The following is a 15,271-nucleotide window of genomic DNA, read 5'->3' on the forward strand; positions in this document are numbered from 1 at the left end:
ACACCATTGTCTGAAAATTGACGAAATGCAAACATCATCCCCCAGGGACATGCAAATAGAATAAGAAAGCACATACTGGCTTTTATTCATTTCTATTGGTGACAGAGGTAATTGAATTCAGTCTGGAAACCATTAAGATTATTTATGACTGCCTTTCTTCAGAGGAAACATGAACTGTGACAGAGAGTCCTGTTTGGCTGTACATTTCAGCACGACCAATAAAGGCCAATGCAGCCAAGGCATGAAGCACATCTTGCTCCCCCAGTTGGGGATTTTAAATCTCTTTTCCTTCTTATTTTGGGTAAAAATAGACTGTCTTGGGCTTCAAGGTGTCATAAAGAAGAAACAACACTCTGATCTGCTTAGCACTCCCATTCAACCACGTGTTCCTGTCAAGCCACCCAAATCCCACCTGGCCTTGCTCGGTGACATCAGCATCTATTGATCAATAACAGTGTTTAAATTTGGCTTGTGCAACACATTTTTTCAGCTCGCAGTGACTTAATGGAGCTCTCACTTACATCACAGAGCACATATGACTTCATTTGAATGAGACTTTTGCAAACAATGACACCGGCGGTGGTAAAATGTAGTGCGTATTTTTCTCAAACACTTAAGGACAAATTTGAGGTACTTAAATTGAGCTTTTCCATTTCATGTACTATACTTGTACTGCACTACTCAGCTATGAGTCAGAAGAAAGTATAATAGTTTTTTCACCATCCACCAAGATCTTTTAGAAAAAGTAATGTTTTCTTTGAAGACTCCATTGCTCATTCTAGGAAGCTGATTGAAGAAATAAGTAAACATATATAGATTCCTTAGTAAAGCCTGTTACCTCTTATATTTGAACTGTGATCTCCTTCAGATTTAAAGCACTCTTGGTTAGCTATTCAAGCCCCAAGAGACCCTGAGTTAACAATATTTACAAATGTGAAAGGTCAGACAAGTTATGATAGTGGTTAGAAAAATAAGCATTAAACTCAAATGCCCTATTCTTCTTTTATTTTGCCCTTTATGCACTGTGTATAGCACACTAAAAGGCAAACCCTATTTCAAGCTACATTGTCCCAAGGCAGATGATAAATCACTTGCTGTTTCCATAATAAACTAAGTTAGAGCACGCTTTGACTTTTAATGTATTCATGCGTCAGATTATTTACTTTAATGCATTTCATGTGTAGTGTTGCTTTGACATAAAATCACTGCTGCAGAAACTGACTGTAAACATGCAATTTCCATATCCAGAAAATGGATGTGCAGATTGAGAAATCAACATTAGTTGCACCACGCCTCATTTATTTCTGCAATTACATCAAAGTTGCTTAAGAATCAATGCTGAGAACACGTTGCTGGGCGTGATGGATGCACTGTGTGCCTAATTCCTCTCCACTTTAGGATAGGTCTGACTTTCAGTTTATCTCTGACCTTTTTCTAGTTCCAGGGTGAAGGGACAGTAATTCAAAATCATTTTTCAAGGAGATGTTGGTGTCAACTGGTAAATATAGAATATCACCTTGGAACAAAGAACCATTTCAGACAGGGCATAGAGAAAACTATGGGTCATCTGTTCTCCAAGCATTTATCTAACTTTTCACTTTGAAAGGCTTTCAAATTATTTCAGCTGTCCTGCAGTGTTTGTAATGGTGTGTAATTTGGCAGGACACAATATCAGCCAATGCAACCACTTCACTCCCCTCAAAAATATAACAATCACCCCTGCCAAAACATTTTTGATAGCAGAATATTTGTACTTGTCAAATAAAATTGCTGTTCCTTTCTTGCTGCTGTCTCTCTGGGGTGGGCCTTTATGGTAAATGTGAAGAATATGGGAATTAATACCACCCGCCTAAGCACACAGTTGTGAAGATTTGGTGATAGAAGAATCCACAAAAGCTTCTCCCATGACAAAACTGATGGTGGAGAATGGCTGCAAACAAATATGCCGTACATAAAATAATCCACTGAGGGAAGATGATGTTCTACTAACTTGGGAGGAGATAATGCATTAAGTTAACGTGTTCCCAATTGCTTGGAGAACTGTTTCCAGGTGTAGACAACGGCTCAGTGATATTAGGCAAAGAGCCAACAAGACATTAGTGGTGAAGCACAGGGACAGTTCAGGTGCGGGAGGAGCATTTCTTAGGCCAGCACCTGACTTCTGTGGAGGATGAGACCAACTTCACAGCACACATGTTAATGATGTAAAGTAAAAATGTTGTATTTGTGACTCCGCTCCTCACTGTTCCCAGCTTAGGACTTGAAGATGAGATGGCAAAATACTAAGTGGCCACAAGTATCAAACAAATATGAATGAACACGTATTAATCCAATGAAAATACAATTTTTATGGCCCCAATACGATAGTCCCAAAAATAGATCCCTGCATCTTTCTCCAATCTTGTTGTGAACTAGGCTAATGAGTGCTAATGAGGACAGGAACAAACAACCCAGTTATCCAGTGCTGTGGCATCTTCCATAGAGTCCTCAACATCAGCTTGATTGTCAAAGTATGTGTACACATACAGGGAATATGACTCCAGTTTGAAGTTGCTCTCAGTGTACTTGCACACAGTTCTGAGAACAGTTTACAGGTAGCAACAATGACCAACAACATACAGTGTCTATATACAAACCAAGTGCTTCTGAAGTTCTATGTTCAGAAACATGGACATTGTCACACCTTTAAGTGACAATACATATTTCTGTAACCGCTTGGTGTTGCAACAAACTGAAAGCAGCATTCATACAAGATAGCATAACATAACAGTCCTGAACCCTGTTCAGGGTCAGACCTCTAATATCAAGCTCTGGCGAATGAGCGCTGTCCTTGCAACTGAAACTTGATTACTGCTGGAAACCTGATTGTTCTGTAAACCTCTTCTCATTCATTATAAAATGTTACAAGAACAGGTTTGTGCCGTCATCTTTTATAGAAAGTTTTTTCACGGGAAATAAGATAATTTCCACCATATTTCATATAAGATAAAATATAATATTATAATATAATATATTTAATTTTATTGTAACAGGTGATCAGTTGTCCAAAGTAGGCTGCATTCAGTCTTTCTCTTCATTTTCGTTATTGTATTTAAAAACAACCTACAGTATCTGCTGAGAAGAACTGCATTCTACTTCAGCCTTCACCACATGGTACATTACATCCATGTAAAATTGACACCTGCTACAATTTTTAACACGGGGATGCAACGTGTATCTGTCACCAAATTAAAAGCATAAAGTATATTTAAAGATGAATAAAACAAAGTAAGAAAGGTATTTAGGTCAGATGTACATAGAGGCACTCTCTGGAGAAATATTAGCCTCTTAAAAATCGAACTAAATATATTGCAAGCTGGCAAAACGCAATTCCTGTCAACATAGATTTTACTTTGAAAGTCAGAACCGGAAGTTTTCTTTAATCGCGTCGCTGTCTTGACAGTAGCATAGCGCGTGCCGTGAGGCAGGTGACAGCCGCTTACCGTTGACGGTCAGGCGTCAGGTCTATACCGGAGCTCTTCCTCTTCAGCCGCGGTGTAACAGCCAAGAAAGTCTCCGACCTGAAGGATTTATGTCAGACTGACAGACTTTCTCTCCTGTGGGACTGTTTCGTCACAGAATCTGCGACAGAGGACAATGTTTCTCCTGCAGTACGCCGGTAGGCTGGTCCGACTAACCTCTCAGCATCACATGTTACACACATAGCTAAAACATAAATAGTATTCATGGAAAATGTTTTTAAAGTTTGTTAGTATCGACTAAATTTTGACATTTATAGATACTTCATCACATTTTGTTGTGTTTTTCCTCCTCATGATGCGATTGTGTTCCCAGGGACCCCAACAGTTTATTTTGGTAAACAAGTGTTTTAGCTAACTTCCATATAACGTTATATGGATGTTAAGCTAGCTAACATAACGTTTCTGCTTCATGTCACATTCATTGTTGTGAGGATGGCCAATACGAGTTGCTGGACTATTCTCTTATATATAAGTTTGAATCAATCCTATTGACTAAAATTATTAATTTATTTTGTGTTTGTTTTAACAAATTATTAGTTAACAGTGATCTTAGCTGGGGCTAATTCATCATATCCTTCAATTTTTCCATGTTTAAACTTGTTCTCTGTTGTGTAAAAGTTTCCCTGTTAAACTTCATTACAGGATTACTTCAGTTTGTATCGAAATTCATCTGCCTCATTTGACTTTATAATGTGGTTTATCCCGTTTCTCATCCTGTGGGCGATGGTGAACTTGGGGAAAGTGTGGACTAAGTGTTGAGAAATCATTTGATTTGGTTTTTTTAGGCATCAACAAAGTCTAACTTTCAGACTCTCCACCCACATTTCTGATAGGTGTGCATTTCTGGGGGATCTCAAACCTCCCCTTTTTTGTGGGTCACTCACTCCAAAATCATAACAAGCCTCATTAGAGAAAGTCCTGTATATTCTCAGACAGTACCAAAATGATTATATGTAAGTAGTTTGGAGAAAGCATGATTAAAACAGACATCTATATACTTTAACCCATCAACCTCTAGGAGTTACTGATAAAATCAAACTATTTCTGTTGGTCCCCAGACCTCACTTTGGAAACTACTGAGCTTAGCCTTTAAATGCCTGTTTGATTAAAGTCATCCAGTGTTTGAAGTGGAGTGCTGCTGATTTTGTATTTTCTGTGCATTTATTTCCTAATTTGCCTGTGATCCTTTAACTTTAGTAAAGTAAAAGTATTAACTGCAATCACTGAGCACCGATAACCTCACCCCAGCATGCTTTCAGTTTTATTCACTTTGTTCACCATTTGAACTGCTTTGAGTTTGTAGTGCTGTGATTTATTTAGAACTGACTCCAGGTTTCTCACAGCCAGCCTTATGATGGATAAGTGCTCATGATCAAATGATTAGTTCCCTCAGTAACTAGCCAGCCAAGTGCTGAGAAAATGCAAGCAAACCTCTTGTGAAGGACAAACCCTGTACACACAGCTGTCCACTTAAGTCAGTGGTGCTGCTGATCTTTTGTGGACTTGATAATCTTTTTAGTGGACAAATGTTGCATTATGACAAGAAAATACTCAAGAAACCAGTGAGTAACATTGACTGTGTCAAAATAAACAACAGCTGCACCTATCGAGTATTTTCATCATCAATTATTCTGTTAGATATTGCACTTAAAGGTGCACACAGCTGTTTGCTCACAGCAAGTATCACTCAACCTGTTAAGACAGTTTTATAGTGTCGTCTGTGGCTCAGGGAGAGCTTTGTCAGATCTGAGAAAATAACCCAGATGGTCATCAGGGACATCTCACCTTGGCCTGGGAGATGACAAGTTTTTATCAGACAGCAGGGGGTGTGGAGTTTGAGAGATACAGCGTTTTACCTGGCAGAGAGTCTCTAATGAAAATACGCGACTGGTTCCATTAAAGGAAACATATTATCCAGTATCATCAGGTTTTATGGGAAAAAGTGTTTGAATTATTAAGTACTTAAACAAATGATTAATCGGCTATTGATTTTTGGTAGTAATTGACTAATCATTTCAGCTCCATGCAGAATTTAAAGTGAATGTTTAGCACATTAGCGTGATGTATTTAACTCCAACCCATCATTTGGCAGCAGGAAAAAGCAGATGAATTGATTTCTAAAACTGATGTCTTATGTTAATGTTTTCTGACTTCTTTAGTGATGGAACAGTCTTCCCCACTCTCGAAAATGTGATGGGCGACATCCTTGCATCCATCACTATAAGTGGAGGCTGAGTGGCCTCAGGAGCAACCATGGTTGAGTTAAAGTCTATCATTCCCTGTGACAACCATTTACCTCCACACTGCACCGATCCTCTCTCTGATCAATGAGCAGGACATTGTTGGATTGCCTTCAGGAGGGAGGCCTGTCAGAGAGGGCTGACAGAAATACTGAGAGAAAGAGATTGAAAGACTCAGAGAGAAACTATTGGATATCTGCTTTGTTTTGGGTTCACAGTGGCCCCAGGATAATGGTGCTAGTATAGCTAAATTAAAGCACAGCTGAATGAAGAGAGAGATATCGTAGAGTGTGAAGAGATTTGTCAGCTTTGGCAAAATCTCCCTTTTAAATGAGCAAAACGTAAGCTCAGTTTTGCTAACAATTCAGCAGTAAGTGTGTGTCTTGTAACAATGGCTATGGGGAAAAGAGGCAGCATAATGAAATGTGAAAATATGAGTCAGAGATAAGGGAAGCTCCCGTTCTGTGAGCACTGCTGGCAATATCACTGTTTGGGAATGGAGGATTCAGGAGGGTATGCTGCAGAAAGGCTGTGATGCTCAGCTCTAGTAACCTGGTTTTGGATCATTCAGTAGCACCTTGAAGGCAGAAGAAGACATGGAGTCTCCTGGCGGTTTAACTCCTGAGCTGGGGTTCTGTATCTCTGAGTCGCTCCTCATGTCTTACTGTGGTCCAGTCTTTGAGGAGTGTTGCCAGTGCTGTTATCAAGAGCCAGAGGGTGAAGCTAAATAAATGTTGACATGTTGCGTGTTTTAAACTGCCTTTTTCTTATTGTCTCCACTGAGTTTCTGTAAGACACAGACAAGTGTTTATTAAGAATTATGCCTATCATGCATTAGTAGACGTTGCCTCGAGTAAGGAATGACTTTGATCAAGATGTTTATGAGTTGCCTATGGACCATTCCATCAATGCATCTGTGTTTATGAGCACTGTTGAATTAATGCCTGATGGCGACCTGTCAACATTAAGTTACGGTGGTATGGCCTTGTCACTGTCTGTGTATGACTGCTGCAACGAAACTGTGCTTGGAGCCATTTTTCTAGCATAGCTTCAGCCCAGTGAAGCTGCTATCAAGATGTGTTCCAAGAGAAAACCAGTTACTTTTTAAATGCCTAATAGTGCTGCTTAAAGCCCAGGATGTTTATTTCAGTCAGGACCACTTTAGTCAAAGTGTATTTATTAATACGGCACAAATTATATTTGGCTCTATGGATGTTCTGGGACCTTTTGCATCCTGACGTGAAAAGCCTGAAGCGGGGAGAGCACCTTTCTGCTCTTACGTGGAATGGCTAGAGCAGGGAGAGCAGCAGCACAGAGCCCATAGGAAACAGAGCAGAGCAGGCATCAGTGACAACAGAAATGACATTGATGAAGTCAGACATAGCATAAAAGGTGGAGCTGGGTTTCAAATGGCTTTCAGAGGAAGCAGCGACGGTAAGCGGGCAGTGACAGCTTAAATAGGGCGCCCTGTTTGAGATATGCCAATACGGTACGAAGCAGAGAACCAGCTGAGCTGTCAGCTGATGCGGGCTGATTTGAGATCAGCTGGTGAAGCTAAAATGCGAATTTAGATTGAGCTCTGTGGCCTGCCTGAACTTGCGCTATGATTCATTTATTTATTGTCTAAAGTGTATTAATAACAAACAAAACAATGCACAGAGTGAAGAGTGTCACTGTGAGGATGTCTTGTTGGATTGCAGTGGACCACAAACTGACCGCAAAACATGTCATAGCTGGAATATGTTTTTTTCCTATCCTTATTCTTAATATTTTTATTATTATTCCAGACTGCGAGCATTTTGCAATTATTTTTGGAGAGAAAAGTGCCAGTGTGAGCCCTGATTTTTTGTTTTTTAAATCATCATTGCACACCACGTCAAACACCAGATGCTGTGTTTATTTTGCCGTGGTGGGCCGCCACAGCAATGGAAGAAATCAGAAAAGGAAATGAAACATTCCCCTTTCATCATCTGATCCTCTTCCTCAGTGTTTGTTGTTGCTGCACAGTGCGTTTGTTACTCTAGCCATGAGGCCCGCTCTGCCCCCCTTCCCCCCAACTAATTTAGACTATGATCTCAAATACGCTGACCTCCACAATGCTTGACCAGTGACCATTGCAAAAGGAAGTTATTATCCTTTTTCCACAGGTTCAAAAAGCTGGCAGGCTGGTGTAAGAGTTCTTTTCTTTTTTTAATACACATTTTTAATAACATTTCAACACATTAAAAAACAAACAGTGATAGAAAGTGACTCACTTCAACTTTCTTTTCCTGTGTCAAAGTAAGTCTCACCTTAACTCTTAGTGGGGTTTCCTCTCAAGGCAGAGGTTAATTATTTAAAGCAGAATCTGAGGAATATCTCAAACAAAAAGACATGAAGATAGCGACCCATCATCAAATCTGGTTCTTGAGGATACATTTTTATAATGCGTGAAGGCAGCGTTGATAAATGCAGTTTGAACTCCTTTGCATCTAATTTATGACAGTCATCTCTTTTGAGCAGGCAACCTGACAAGCGTAAGTGAATCCCTAAACAGCTCTTCTTATCTTGTTAAGTCTTAGCTTTAGAAAGGCAAAGATAGAAATCTTATTCCTGACATTTACCCCCAGAGCTCATTGGAGTACTCATTAAGTGTGTCTTCCTGCAAAAACAGGTGAAAGGAAAGGTGTTTATTTCAGTTGAGACAGTTAAGCATGTTCATGACTTGTTTGGGACTAAATGAGTTTCTAATTGTCATTCTGCCACCTCTTGTATTTGAGCACCTCAAGCTCAGGCGCATCTGATGTACTTTTGTTACACCCACAAAAGCAATTATTTTGAAAATATTTTTTTCCCTTTTTTGTCAACTGGCAGGGAGGTGTCAGAAATGTTCCTGTTACCGTTAGAGAGACACTTTTACATCAGAATTTGATGCATAATGGTGCTTTTCCACAATTACTACCACTGCAGTGGACAGCTGTGCTATTGAGCGCTGTCACTGTGCATTCACACTGCTGACACCTTTGTTGATGGCTTGCTCTTTCCTGGCTGATTGTGACTGTAGCACCGTACATCACGTAGTTTTCCTGCTTTTGATTCCCCCTCCCATATGCATTAAGGTAGATTGCTATAGATAGCGGTGCTAATTAGATTGGATTTATTGGAAATTAACTTAAATGCTCAATTATTGATGGAGGCAAGTTGGCAACTGTTCCCTAGTCATTGTTTTTAACGCCTTTATTCTTGTAGTCTTTCAAATACAAATAACAGGGTAGCAGACAGCTTTGAAGAGCTGTAATCAACTTCATAAAAAAATCATCACAGACGGGAGGCAGGGAAGCGTAGACATCTGCTGATTGCAGATACTGTAAGTGCAAAAAGGTTAGCTGTGGACAAGATTTCTGGGCCAGCCTGCTGAGTTTGGCCACGTTTCTGAGCTCTGTCTAGCCATAAGAAGGCAGGGTAACTGCTGCCATTACAAAGACTCAATATTCAGCTAATTACAGTGAACGAACTGAGCTTTTCTACTTTGTATGAAACTAGCTGAGCAGGTGTATGCCTTTTTTTTGTCATCTTAAGCTTTTTGAAGAATATGATGAAAAAGAATAACGCATTGTACTTCAACAATTGTCCCGCTCTCCCAGTGGAAATTAGATGCAAATATGGAGGCGCTGAAATAATAGAGGTAACATTAGGCTGCAGCAATTCCTGTTGTGCTGTGTGATTTGACAGACCTTCAGAACATCAAAAAATAATAACAATAAAAAAAAAAGTTTTTATTTGGAGAAACTGGGAATTCTTTCAGCCCCCCAGAAATTTGACACATTCCTCGTTTGTAGGCTGGCAAATTGTAAATCAAACTAGCGAATAAGTAAGAGTAAATAATGAAAGCAGTAATGGAAAGTGAAATATTCAGATAAATAGCTTGGAGGGGCTATACAATATAACAACAGTTGTTCCAAACCTAGGTTCATTATATCTTATATACAGTAATGAGAGACAATGCTGCATGAATGGAGACGTAAACCTCTAGATCCATTCCCTCTGTGGATCTTAGTGTTAGTCTATACTTCCCTGTCCATTCCAGAGTATATTCAGGGACCAGAAAACAAGAACCCCCTGTGTATAAGACACTGCAGGAGCAAGTAACAGTAACAGTTCTGTTATAAATAAATAAATCCCACTGTGTCTGAGAGCGGTTTGATTCAACTCTGCAATCATTTTGACCCTAGAGTCCATGCAGTGCTGGACTGCATCATACTCATTATACTAACAAGTATGCACAATATAAAACAGCATACCAAAGACATTACAAAAAACCTAAGATGTACTACAGTTCAGTACAGCAAAACCACAACCTCCAGCCTCAGAAGGTACCAGGTAAATCAGCACCGTTGTGACACTGTCAAAAGCATTTTGCTGCTTTATCAGGAACTTTTCAGCTCTTTTTAATTCAGAATTCGCAAATCCAGTATACAAAACATGAAGGAATTACAAAGCTAGAAAAAGAAATTGTCTTATTTTTGATAATTACTGATTTCCTTGAAGTTTCATCAATTTGGCACAAATGTTCACTTTGACTTGAGAATGGACTGACATCCTCCATGTTTGAAGCATTGTAGTTCACCACAAGCTCACTGGTTTTGCTGATTTTGAGCTTCAGGTGATTGTCTTTGCACGATGTGATGAAGCTTTCTATCATTAACACATCCCTGTACACTGACAGTAATGTTGTAAAGTAAGGTATTACTTTCAGAGAAAAGTAACTTGTAATATGTAATATATTGTATTTTGAAAGTAACTTGCCCAGCCAAGACCGTGCGGCAGTAATTTCAGTTCATTGAATGAACGTTGTGGTATCCTTATTTTTCTCTGATGGCTCTCTTCAAACACTACTGTATTTGTGTCTATCATATTGTTCTTGTAGGCTGGCCTTGTCTTCCAGGTGAGACATTCAGTACTATAATCAGTTCATTTGAAGAGCAGTGTGAAAGATTGTGTGGTAGAACACTGTGAGTGTCAGCAGACTTAGCAGCAACTTGGCAGCCTGGAGGTGTTTTTGGATCAGCTCTGGCACTCTCTGGGGCTCCACCACCTGATTGATGTAGCTGTTTGTTCCTAATCACTTCAGAGATAAAGTACCATGCAAGGGATGTTGAAAGTGGATCTAAGGACTCTGCAGCAGCAGGTGCAGGAGATACACCAGGGTTTGGGCAATAACTTCAGATTGTCTCATTGCTTCACAGCTCATGCTGTTTCTCCCTTTGGCTTGCTTTTTTTTAGTAATAGCTGTTTTAGTTTCACACTAATGTTCAGGTGTCTGTGTTTGCCAGAGACTCAATCTGGGGTAGTCTGATTGTTCAGCTTTGTGATCTTTTGGAGGTTCACAAAGCTGAACAATCATTATTATGTGGTGACTTACCTAACTCAGCAGATAAGTCCATTTTAGTGAAGCTGGTACCAGTTCTGTTTGTGTGGTAAATCAATATGTGGAAGGATTGGCCATCCAGAAATGTTGTGTATGAAAACAATCCCCATTGAGTTTGAAGGGGTCAGACTGAAAACAGTGAGAGGAGACAGAATAGAAACAGCTAATTTATGATGAGAAGACACTGGAGTTTGGTTAAAAAAAAAAAAAAGTAAGTAAATGATCATAAAGTGGGGGAAAAATGAGCAGAAGAAGAGTAGTCGAAGAAGCTGCATTAGACTGTTCCCCAGAGTGCAGATCTGTGATTATACTTCAACAGATTTTTGAAATTTCTCTTCTCATGTATCATCTTGAGAAAGTCCTCGCTCTGCTTCATCAGTATCAGGACTCACCTCAGCCTGTCATATAAGCCTCTGTGTGGTGGAAAAAACAGACCGAGCCAGAGATGGACTGAAAGATTACGCCTGAATTGTGAGTGAAGACAGCCGCATCCCCAACTGAACGCTGGGCCTCCCCTCTCCACCAGTCTCTCTGCCTTTCAAAATAGACGAGGTGAAAAACCGTTGTGGTCGCAGTGAAGCGACAAGACTGTAGGCAGTATTACTGTGACAGTCGACTTCACTGCAGTGGCCTCTTTCAAGAAACATGTGATGTTGAGATTTTCCTGCGATTCTGGCATTTTTCTCTTTCCAGCAATGCCAGGATAAACAATTGGAAATAACACAACACAGGCTATGATGGATTACTGAAAGGACAAAGCACTTGACATCTGAATGTGCCTGTGTCCACTGCTGCTTCTGTGCCAAGGTGTGAAAAAATGTTCTAGATGACTTGAACAAACGATGATAGCTAGACAAAAACTTAGTGAAGTAATATTGTTCAGTTACAAAACTAACTAAAATAGAAAAATAATATGCAGGAAATGTCTTTAGTTTCAGTCTTTCAGTCAATTTGGTTGAATTTGTCACACACTCAAGAATGAGGAGGCATTGCCCCTCCCATATTATTATAAAAACTTAACATTAACTTAACATTTTTAAACAATAAGAAATAAAGTGAAACAAGCAAACCCCAGTAACTGAAACTAAACTGAATTGAAAACAACAAATAAATAAACTGAAATAAAAACAAATGAAAAATACAAAACTGTAATAACTGCAGGCCTGGAATTAGGGCAAGGCCACTTTGGTCTTGATAAATACAAATTCACTGGGGCGCTGCAGCCCTCAGGGTGATCAAGATTAATCTGAACAAATTTCAACACCCATGCAACTAATAGCATTTGAGTCTGAGATCATAGGAGCGGTCACAAAAATGATGTTTTTTTACACATTGAACATTAAACACAATGATGGGAAACTTCTCAAGGCGAGACGACGTCTCTTCTCGTCGCCAAATACTCCACAGACACATAGCAGCTGACAGCAAGAGGAGGTCTTATTGTACAGAGAAATATTAGCTGTTTCTGGGTGAATAAATGTTGTTCCCTATAAAAGGAAGCTTGAAAAGGGCAACGAGAATGCTGAGCTTTGAAGTTTCATCAGGAGTCATGAGTAACACCGTAGTTTCAAAACATTTTCAAAACTGCAATCATTTACTGCGTGCTGCCGTTAGAAAGTACAATTAGCTGATAATTAGCCTGATCATCCGCCATCAGTAATCAATACAGACACACATTATTAAACTGTAAAACATTAAACAAACCAATAACTAAACGCAGTCAGTGAATGTCAGACAACCATACTTTTCTGTGGTGGTGACAAAACATTAGAAAACATCCAAACAGTACTTGAATCGACCTGAAGCTCCCTGCACTCTAAGGCCCCGTTTACATGACAACGCTTGCGGGTGAAAACGATAAAATATTTTATTGGATGTGCCTTTTGTTTAGACGGCGACAGTGTTTTTGGGGCTTAAAAAGGCAAAAAAGTGAAAACCCCCCCCCCAGAGTGGAAATCTTAAAAACGCTCCACCGTCGCGTTCCTGTCTAAAGGGTAAAAAGGCAAAAGTGTGCTTCGATCTGCCAGAGCTCGTCCCTTAGATTCTCTGATTCCACACTCTTTTGTGTCACCGTATGCATGCAGGTTTCCCCCCCAAAAAACGCTTGTCTAAAAGCGGAATAAAAAGTGAGAACGCAATGCCACTTTTGCGTTTTCTGTTCAGAACGTTTCTGTGTAAACGGAGCCTGAATATGACGTAAAACTCCCTTTAAGAAATATGACATACTAACAATGTCCACAAAAACACATTACTCATCATATGTGATGAGGCGTTATATGTCAACAGTCTTCTAGTCAGTTCAGCATTAAAATAATGAACTCCCTACCCGCCTCCCTTTGTTAGCTGCCGTATTCAGTGGGAGATGGTGGGTTTGAGGCCACTAAAATGTGGTTGGTGTATCAGATACATGTAGAATTACATTTTTACACTATAAATTCACCAATTAGCATCCCCTTAATGTGTTGACAGTGAGTTTACTGTACCCGTTCAGAAAGGACAAGGGGTAACACTGTGCTTTTTCCTACTCTGAAAGAACAAAAAGCCTGCTATGCCATCTGAGTGTAAAGCCTTCCTCGGACATTTGATGAGTGGTTTCAGCACATGAAAAGTAAACATAAGGAATTGAACACATTTGGTTTTTACTGTTTCCTGCTGTTAGCATTAGCAAACTCATTGAACTCAGCGTTGGGTTGGTTCATCAGAAAACCAATAGCTACTTTTCAGTCCTCCTCTTGGCAGTTTAACAGAGTATAGTTTGCAATCTGCTCTACTTTGTCATCATCACATATCCTCACATTACTCCAAACTGCTGACGTTGCTCCTCCTCCACATACTTGCTCAACGCTATGTTGCTGTAAATTCTGGGGTACCTTTGTATTAAACTAGTTTTATGATTACAATTATGAGTAAATGAGCATAGTATTGGTGGTCCTGGTGCATTTCTTCTTCAGTTCCATAGTCTATATGACAGCCTTTTTAAAAACAGGTTGACTTAGATGCATCTTGTATATACGTAAGGTTACAGTACGATGTCATGGATATAATTAATTCATGATGTAATCTTGCAACATCTCAGGACCTTTTGAGTAAGCTTCAGCTACTTTCCTTTAAAATTTGATGAGAGACGCTTACATCTCTGAACAAGCTTCTATGACCTTTACAGTTACACTGTGGATATATAGAACCAGAGTGAAAATAAAAGAAATAGATAAAGAAAACTCTCCATGAGGGCTCTCATCTTCAGTACTCATTATCGCTATACCATCTCTTTTGATTTTTAAGCCGGTTATTTGTGAAAATACTTCCAATATTCATACGTTTAAGACAAAAAAAGTAGGCCAGTAAGGTAACTAATCATCAGTCCACTCCTCTCTCATTCTGTTTGCTACAGTAGATTTACTGACAATTTTGTTCATAACACGCCTTTTCCTTAAGACTTTGATATGTTGAACATTTTCCCTGTAGAGACAGTGGTGGAACACTGAGGTTGTGGTTCAATGGTTTGGCGCAGGAAAAAGGAGCTTCCACTGAGATTGCTTGTCTGAAAAGCAGCCATGTCTCCAACATAATAGACATAGGATGCCTTGAGGGGGGTTGATGGCAGCTGCAGGATGAACAGGGACATGAACACTTGCATGTTGTAAAAATAGCTTGAACATTGAAAAACAAACCATAATGATGAAGGAGAGGATACAGACTTGTGAAGCAAGCATATTATCAATATTGTGGCTAAAGATCTCTGGGTGTTGGCTGATTCCCGTCCTTAGGGGCAGTCTGGCATTGAATGAAGAACATCCCTGTACGCTTCACTGAATGAAAGCGGATTTTTCTTTTCCTCCTGGAAGTAAATTCACTGTGGGAGGGTTGTTTGTGGAATCAGAGCTACTTCAGATTAGGACCTAAAATGACGGAAATATGGAGGAGCCTCATGGCAGCTTGGTAGTTTTCCCTTTACCTGAGAGGGCTTTTCTGGGAATCGTATTTTGGAATTTCTGCTCTGTTTGCTGTAAACATTCTTACTCTGACAGACCCCTACTGTGCAGACCCCTTCATAAACACAGCAGAAGCTCTATCTAATATGTCATATAGAGCCGCGATGAAAG

At 39.7% G+C, this 15,271-nt stretch overlaps 1 protein-coding gene across 2 annotated transcripts in view; it reads left to right on the top strand.

The window, feature by feature from the left end:
* Nucleotides 1–3,440: 3,440 nt before the first annotated feature.
* LOC139331202 (ecto-NOX disulfide-thiol exchanger 2-like) overlaps nucleotides 3,441–15,271 on the top strand; it is a 160,337-nt gene continuing 148,506 nt past the window's right edge. The window contains exon 1 of one of the 2 annotated variants that reach the window (XM_070962579.1): nucleotides 3,441–3,658. In XM_070962579.1, coding sequence (XP_070818680.1) covers nucleotides 3,637–3,658 — 22 coding nt within the window. In that variant the 5' untranslated portion in view covers nucleotides 3,441–3,636. The remainder of the gene's footprint in view (nucleotides 3,659–15,271) is intronic. The other variant, XM_070962578.1, reaches the window with a different exon arrangement.

This window comes from Chaetodon trifascialis, chromosome 5, assembly GCF_039877785.1.
Source record: "Chaetodon trifascialis isolate fChaTrf1 chromosome 5, fChaTrf1.hap1, whole genome shotgun sequence".
NCBI classification, from domain to species: Eukaryota; Metazoa; Chordata; class Actinopteri; order Chaetodontiformes; family Chaetodontidae; genus Chaetodon; species Chaetodon trifascialis.